This window comes from Sceloporus undulatus, chromosome 1 (genome assembly GCF_019175285.1).
Source record: "Sceloporus undulatus isolate JIND9_A2432 ecotype Alabama chromosome 1, SceUnd_v1.1, whole genome shotgun sequence".
Classification (NCBI taxonomy): Eukaryota; Metazoa; Chordata; class Lepidosauria; order Squamata; family Phrynosomatidae; genus Sceloporus; species Sceloporus undulatus.
Genome location: NC_056522.1, coordinates 364044868 through 364053678, shown reverse-complemented (window position 1 = coordinate 364053678; position 8811 = coordinate 364044868). Strand labels below are relative to the sequence as shown.

General features: G+C 38.5%; 2 protein-coding genes across 2 annotated transcripts in view; one reads left to right on the top strand and one right to left on the bottom strand.

Moving 5' to 3' along the window:
- LOC121934963 (cytochrome c oxidase assembly factor 8) overlaps positions 1-8811 on the bottom strand; it is a 723331-nt gene that overhangs the window by 19589 nt on the left and 694931 nt on the right. The gene's annotated exons all lie outside the window — the stretch shown is intronic.
- Positions 2301-7521, top strand: BAG5 (BAG cochaperone 5). The gene has a single exon (XM_042475860.1). The coding sequence runs from the start codon at positions 2325-2327 to the stop codon at positions 3675-3677; it is 1353 nt and encodes a 450-aa protein (XP_042331794.1). The 5' UTR covers positions 2301-2324; the 3' UTR covers positions 3678-7521.

The window sequence follows — 8811 nt, the reverse complement described above, 5'->3', positions numbered from 1 at the left end:
GGCCTTGGGCAAATCAGGTCCAAAACACACTGCAGAAATAATCCAGTTTGAGACTGCTTTAACTGCCCTGGCTCAGTGCTAGGGAATCCTGGGAATTGTAGTTTATTGTGGCACCAGAGTTCTGACAGAGAAGGCGAAAGGTCTCACAAAACTACAGTTCTCAGAATTCCCTAGCAGTGAGCCAAGGCAGTTAAAGCGGTCTCAAACTGGATTAATTCTGCAGTGTGTTTTGGACCTCACACTCTCTCATCCTCAGAGGGTGGCAATAGTGTTGGGTTGCAGGTCTAGAGACCAGGGTTTGATTTCCCACCGCCATGAAAGCCATTGAGTGACCTTGGTCAAGTCCCACTCTCTCAGCCTAAGGAGAGGGCAATGGCAAACCACCTCTGAACAAATCTTGCCAAGTCAGGAAGTACCTGAAGGCACACAACAAGAACAGCAACAACAAGGCAATCATCTCACGGGGTTTTCTGAAGAAACAAGCAACTGATCCAGCTTTCTCTATCAATAAAAGCTGCTCCGCAGTAATAAATGCTTGCTTTTAAATGGGTTTCTACTCTTGGATCGAATCTAGAATCAAGCTAAGTTAATCATGCTTAAGTCCCATGCGAAGACATTTTTATTTTACGCAAGCCTTTAATGGTTAAGCAGGGAAGGTTCTCATTTGCATGTATGTTTTATTTGTTTTTAACTTTTCCTTGAGTTTTAAACGATTTTATAGTATTTTGATGTGGAAATCATAGAATTGGAAGAGACCCCAAGGGCCATCCAGTCCAACCTCCTTTCCATGCAGGAAATCACAATCTTCTTGCTAGCCCAAATGTTAAAATTGTTTTTTAAAACTTTTTTTGTAAATGTTATTAATTTGTTCTAGAAGCTGCCTTGAGTCCCGTCCTGGGAGAAAGGTGGCACATAAATAAATAAATACTGAAAAATTAACTTACTTAACTGTCTTGAGTTAGTTGTCAAAAACATGAAAAACAGGCATCTACCAAAACACACACACACGCACACACAATGGAGGTAAAGTAAATCTTAACTTTTGTTGCTGTTGTTGTGTGCCTTCAAGTCCTTTTTGACTTATGGTGATACTAAGGCAAGTGTAAAGTGGGGTTTTCTTGGCAAGTTTCATCTGAGGGGGTTTGCCATTGCCATCCTCTGAGGCTGAGTGTGTGTGACTTCATGGCCAAGTGGCTCCAGAGTCATAGTCTAGCACTAGTCCAACCACTACACCAGGCTTGCTCTGGTTGCTGCTGTTAATAGTGATGAGTCTGCAAAGACTGCTTCTTTGCCGGAAGCAATGGAAGAGAGGAGAATGAAGGCAGAGTCTGACAGTACTGGTTATATTGTCATGTATGGCAATGGCAACACAAGCCCCCTCTGAAGAAACCTGCCAAGAAACCCCTGTGATAGATTTTCCTACCATAAGTGGGAAATGACCTGAAGGTACACAACAACAACAAACAATCCCATTGTTACTATGAATAGGGCAAGAGAATTGGGATGAGAACTGCCTAATGCTGTTCCATGCCCAGCTGTTTTGTTCCCTTGGCACCAGGAGAGTAGTGGTTTGGGAAGCAGATGGCAATATCATCTTTAATTTTCTTCTCCAATGCATTGGCCACTTTGTTCTGCCTCACTTGTGATTCCTAAAGACAGGAAAGGGAAAACATTTTCTTGTGATGCACTTCAATTAAGACTGTTGCCTAACCAGGGAGGAAAACCACTTCACCATCCTTTAAAATTAGGCTTAGTGTTCAAAATGTAAGAACTTTTAATAGTACTTTCAAGAAAATACTATCCCACAAAGATCAGAAAAGCCATATCTTTATAAAAACTGTTACTAAAGCCAACATATATGGTTGTGGACTGGTATTTCCAAGATGATGCTAAACAAAAAGAAGTAATTATTTAAGGGCAAACTGCATTAATGGGATGTCAACGAGGGTTTTCTTGGCTGTTCCAAGCTAGTTGTGGAATCCCCCCCCCCTTTGGAGACCCAACTGGGGCTGACATTGCCTTTCCTACTGCATGGTTGTTCACTCAGGCATTTCAGACTTAGAACATGATTTGTTGTTGTTGTTGTTGTTGCTGTGTTTTACTATCAGATGGCAATGTTTCGGTTGTGATAATAAATTGTGTTGAAGTGATTTTATTTATTGTATCTCTACCCCGAGATCTGCTGATACAGGATGGATTGCAGACATTTAAATTAAAAGAAGCAGAAAACCCAGGCTTTAGAAATATTGCCTAGCAATCAAACATTAGTTAAATTTATTTGTGTCTTTATTTACAGCTCTGTTGAAACTGGATGAAGAAAAAGAATGGATATGGGTAACCAACATCCTTCCATCAAAAGGCTGCAAGAAATACAGAAAGAAGTGAAAGACTTAGAATCACAAGTAACAACTTTTAGTGGTCTGGCCAGTGACCGAGCTTATAAGAATCTAGAGAGGGCTTTGACTAAACAACTTTTTGAAATAGATTCTGTGGATGCTGAAGGCAGGGGTGATGTTCAACAAGCCAGAAAGAGGGCTGCCCAGGAAACAGAGAGACTGCTTAAAGAACTGGAACAGAATGCAAACCACCCTCAAAGACTGGAGATAGCCTCTATATTTAATGAAGCACAGACATTAGTGGAACATGAAATCACAGCTTTTTACAAAGGAGGCAACTGTGTGACTGAGGAATTTGAAGAAGGTATTCAGGATATCATTTTTAGACTCACACAAGTGAAAACTGGAGGGAAAATCTCTTTAAGGAAAGCCAGGTACCGCACTTTGACAAAAGTATGTGCTGTTCAGGAGATCATAGACAGTTGTACAAAACAGCAGCCCTCCCTGCCATTGTCCAGTGATGCACATCCCTCTGTCGCCAAGATTAATTCTGTCATGGTTGATGTAAACAAAGCAAAAGGCACCCTTATTGCTGTATTAATGGGAGTAAATAACAACGAGACCTGTAGACATTTGTCCTGTGTGCTGACAGGCATGATTGCTGATCTGGATGCCTTAGATGTATGTGGTCGGCCAGAAATAAGAAACTATCGTAAAGAAGTTGTAGAAGAGATTAACAGATTGCAGAAATACTTGGATCTGGACGAAGAAGCCGATACCACTTATGCTTATGACTTGGCCCAAAACAGATGCATTATAAAAATAGAAGAAATCCGTCAGAAGATGAAAGAAATTAATGCTTCCCTTTTAAAGGGTGAGAAAGCTTCAGATTTGTACCTGAGGTCAAAGGCTGAGCTACAGGGATTAATTGCTCAGTTGGATGAAGTGAGTCCTGGCAAAAATCCATGCATCCGAGAAGCCAGAAGGCGAGCAGTGATAGAAGTTCAAACCCTTATAACGTTTATTGACTTAAAGGAGGCACTTGTCAAACGACAAGCTTTTGTGGAACAAACAGAAGCCGAGCCTCCATCACACAGAGCCATTTGGCATATTCTTGGAAACGTGTCCGAAATTCAGCAAGAGGTGCTGTCATTTGATGGGAACAGAACTGATAAGAACTACATGAGACTGGAGGAAATGCTTACGAAACAACTTCTAGCACTGGATGCTATAGACCCTCAAGGAGACGAGCGCTCAAAAGTAGCCAGGAAACAGGCAGTGAAGCTTGCACAGAATATTCTGTACTACTTAGACATGAAAACAGATGAATGGGAGTACTAAAAAGAGATGTCTTGTGCTAGATATTGCTTTCTCCCTTGCAGTCTGTGCCAGCCAGTCTCCCACAAATGCAAGACCAAAAGTTGTTTCATTTACTAATCTCTTTGAGGTTGAGTAAATGTTGGAATGGGATGTGCAGCAGCTTCTTTATTCCGCTGCAGCCTGGCAGTGATAGCAGTCCACATGGAAATTATGTTAGACATTTTGTCACAGACCCCCCCTCCCAAATTTTTAGATCACATGATTTGTGATGAAGATTTGCCCAAGCCCAACATTTGGCCAGAACACCCTGTGCATGATAAGATACTGTGTATGACATTAAGAGAATGCAATCTCTCAAAGGTGTTTTCTCAAATCAGGCAGAGTAAAACAAATGAAGAGAAGACCTGGAACTAATGTCTATTAGCTATAAACCAGTTTACATGTTGGTGTTGTCTGATACAGCACAGTTGCAATCCAAAGGATTAAATGTAAATTACTCATGGCTTTTGTGTGTGTTTGGTTTAGTTTTGCTGATCTTTCACCTAAGGTTTGACTTCATTATATACAACTTGTAGTCATTTGAGCCTATTATTATAGGATGGTGCGTAATAACAGTGTAGAAATCTGTTGCAGGCCATTTACTCTGAACCCTAATTCCATAGGGTTGCTTCTGAGTCAGCTGTCTGCAGGGACAGTGATTCGGATTGGTCATTCCAAATGTAATTTCCCTTAAAAACTGAGATAACCACAGAACAAAGGAATTCTAAACTTTAAAAGCATAAGATAGGTTGAAACATAATTACTATGGATCCCCCCATTGGCCCTTTCATAGTTGATAAGCAATGTTGTCAAATTTTGTATGTCCAAAATAATTTGCTTCTTGATAGACATTGGATCGCATGTCAATTATTTCTTTGCATTTTTCTGAATCCAGTGAAAAATTGTTGCTTGCTTTGTTAATGGAAAATCAAGCAAGTGTTTTTATAGCTGGGTTTGGCCTGGAAAATCCTGGTGCTTAATAAAATGTCATGCATTACTCATATATTCCCAATCCTTTGTGTTGGTTTCTTCAGCAATCTCTACACTTACTGATAAGTGATGACAGCAAGTATATACCTTAGATGTGCTTAATCTGCTTTTCTCACCCAGTTTTTAATCTTCCAAACAATCAGAATAAGAAACTCTTCAGAGTGTTTCTATTTTAAATATGGAAGGGCTGTCTGTTAGGTGACATGAATTGGCTGCATGTAAAAAGGCCTCTTTCCCTCTTTTATAGTAGAGACTGAGAAGTTAATAACTATGCCTAAATACTCTGAGCTTCAAATCAGTTTAGGTTTGTTCTTCCCCTTTCCTTGTTGATTCAGGAAGATAGAAACCATCGTCAATTATAGTTTTTCAGCCGCATTGATAGTAGCATGCAGAAATCTCTAGTAGAAAGTAAAACAAATAATAAAAATCAAACTGGCATTTTCCACACAGCTTTTATAATCAAAGTTACTGCCTTGTAGAGGGTTTGTTCTCTGAGATGTCTTTATAATTGTATCAGTTCAATTTTCTCCCTATAAGTGGGGTTTGAATTGAAGTTAAGAAGAAGTCAGATTGGAAACAAGTGCCTTTGTAAGTGACACTTGAATAGCACCTTACAGCTTTGACTGTTTCTAGTTGGCTATATGGTGCTTCCCAGTGAAGTGTCTTCTGTAGCACCCGGATCATTTTGTCTTGTAAGCTATAACATGGATTTCAAATACTGCCATATTGTCAGGAACCTATCCTCAGCATATTACAGACAACAGAGGTCTAGATGATTGAGTTTAAGGCCTATTCAGGATGCTGAGGTTGGGATTTACTTGACTCTGGACCCAGTGACTCACTATGTGGCCCTGCCCCGGTGGCATTTATCTCTTTGTGCTTCCCGTTTACTGTTTAGAAGGAGTTATAGTGGCTCTTACTGCACTCGAAGTAAATGTTCACTTTTTGGTTAAAGGTATTTGCTTGGCAAATTCTTTGTCAAGAAAAAATGTGGTTTTAGTTCCTATGTGTGTTAAATCGATCCCTGTACTAAACAACATACCTTTAATCTCTTTATTTTGCTCTTTCCTGAAAGTTTGAAAATATTATTTCTATCTGCTTGTTTTCCAATTTGTGTCCTCAGTGAATTGGATAGTATCTATCATTAAAACATCTTACATTCAGTAGGCTGTCTTTATTTAGTCCTAAGGGCTTTAATTCAAAAGTCTGTGTGCATGCATGTAGAGCTCCCATATGTCCTGAATTTCCTGGTTTAATTTTCAAGATAACTTTCCATGTTATGTGTTTTCCAACTCCCTTTTTGCTTATCTTTTAACCCTAAATTCAGATTCAGTTAAAAAGCCATTGGTTTTTTTTTACAAGTTCCATACACATTTTGGAGCTTTTATTATAGCTAAGGAGTTCCTGGATCAGACTGCAGATCTAATGTATAATTTGTGAGATGAAATTAAACAAACTAAGGTTGTATTTAATTCTGTCCCCATCGGTCTCAGAAAGCTTTCTGATCCACTGCTGGCTTCTATGAATGGAAAACAGAGGAAGTGATTTTCACATCGTTTCCTTTTTAGTCTATAGCCCCCTGCACTCCATAAAATCTGCTCTAGAGCATTGTGGGGCCATTTGGAATAGCAGAGGGCTGTAGGATAAAAAAGAAATTTACAAAAATTCCTGCCCTCTATTTAAGCGAATAACCCTTTGTGAATACAGGGACATAACTAGATACAAACCCATGCTATTAACATTCAGTAATAGATTCATATGTTTAAGTCCTAACTGGTGCTCTGTCAGGACTGTCCCCTCAGCAGAAGTCTGCTCAAGTGATGCTTCTTCTGATGGAAAAGTGAAAAGATTGTAAGATCCAAGCCATTGTACTTACTGTATCTTTCCGTACTTGTTTAAACACTCATATTTTACATGTTTTGTGGATACTGCTACTTCTAGAGTTATAAATGCAATCTGCCTTTCTTTGGAGACAATTTTGAAAGCTGCAAATATAATGGGTTAATACATAGAAAGGTGTAATAAAGATTAGTTATTGCAACTTATTATAAGGTTAAAATCCCAGTTTGTCTTTTTTAAAAAAGCTCTTGAATGCAGTGCTTATTACTGTGGCGAGATCTCTGGTACAGCTCTATAAATGAGTATGCATATATTATTTTTGCATGAATAACAATAGTGAATTAAATAAGCTAAACCAAAAAGAGTCTGGTATGTGGGTTGTTAGAGATTGTTGTTTTGTTTATTTCAGAATGTACCTTTTGTATTTAATATGCAAGCAGGCTATGAAAAAATGCTTATTTCCATTTCAATGGGATAAAAATGTTTTATGCTGTTGAGTTACACAGTATAGGACCAGAAAAGAGTGCATTTTGTTAATTTAAAGACGTTTCTGTGTGCAGTGACATTATAGCACAAGTAACAAATGGATGTAATTTTGCTGAACCTTTAAGCATCATGCTGTTCTATAGTTTTCTGGATTATGATTGTATTGCTTTAAGAGCAGGGTTGACCTGGTCAGTCTTGTTCTGATATCTTTACCAGCAACAATGATAGAACTATCTTTCCTTTGATCTGTTTGAATTTAATTGTCTTTTACTGTGATCGGCAAACTTGAAAGAATTCCCTGGCACTTAAGCTTCCTTCAAGTGCAATAACTGAAATTGGTATGAATTGTATTGTTCTTCCTCTTTACTTCCCCCCAATATTTGACAGTATGTTAAACTATGTATGGAACTTGGTTTTCATCATATATGTATCTATTTATTTTTATGTCTAGTGTTGCTTGATGTGTACAGATTCACAAGTAAAATATTCTTAATAAAGCATTTTGATGCTTTCTTTTTGATCATTCATTTCAGCATGAAGATTTCTGCTTTTGATATATTGCATGGAATAATCATCAGGACAGAATTACCTTTTCTCCTGTATAGGGAGTGTAAATACTTGTGAGTGCTTGAATGAGTATGTTTGTTTCCTTTTTTAAAATATAAAGAACAGGGACATAGTGGTAGGTGCAGCATCAATAACTGGCAACTACAGTGGAATATATAGCTCAGGGATATCCTTTAATGCAAGGGTTAAAAACAGATTCTGGAGCTAATCTCTAATTCTTACTATGCCCTGCAACTTTTTCAAGACTACCAAATTTCAGACAAAGCTGTAAATGCAAAACAGGTTAGTTTGATACTGTAATGTGCCTGTTCATATATGCCACAATAACCCTTTCATTCACTTAATTTTGTTTAACATATACACTGCCTTTATTCCTGCACAAGACAGAAGGTGACTTACAAGTTAAAACAAAGTACAGCTAACTTTGGAATCTGAGCAGTTCATCTGGGAGCAAACACTTAAAAATATAATGGGAAGACAAAATATAATGAAAGCACAAAGTGTTCCAGTTTTGGCAGGCAACCTTTTTTCTTGGAGGAACTACTGAAGTAAACCTGCCTTTCAAGAAACTTGTTGGAGAACTTACTGAGTGAGCAAGGCATAACTCAGAGCTGTCTTTTCTTCTTTTTTTTTACAGTTTGCCCTACATACATGTCTTAATTATTTACAGCCACATATGCCAAGTGCAAAACTTAACAAAGAGGATGATCTGCACCTGCCAGGATTCTGTATACGTACAAGCATTTATTGGCAAGGAAATAAGCGTGGTTAGCACAATACAGTACTGGTAGTTGCACAACCCTCCAGGTGTTGGATTGAAACTCCCAGCAGCCCTAGCCAGCACAATCAATAGGGAGAATTGTTGGGAGCTGTAGTCCCAACATTATCTGGAAGTCCCAGTGACGTGGGGAGTGACTTTGGGAAGAGTTGGAAATCACAAAAGAGTGGAATGAAAACACTGCATGCTGAAGCAAAATGAGCACTATGCCAGCCAGTGGGTAAATAGTAGTAGTAGTAGTAGTCTACTTTTTGCTAACCCAACCCCAAGTAGGTAGCTACTGAGAATGCTTCAGTATATGCCTCTATACTGAGAACATCCAGATGGAATGATTGAGATAGTGTTCTTGAGAGTTCTAACAGATTATAGCAGTGCACTAAAGAACTTGCTAAATAGTGTTAAAAATTAGCAAGACTAAAGTAACCCCTGAACTATACCCAAGCAGCACTAAAGAGC

What these genes read in the sequence shown, in the direction of transcription:
- BAG5 (XM_042475860.1), top strand. Translation starts at nt 2,325, where the DNA reads ATGGATATGGGTAACCAACATCCTTCCATCAAAAGGCTGCAAGAAATA.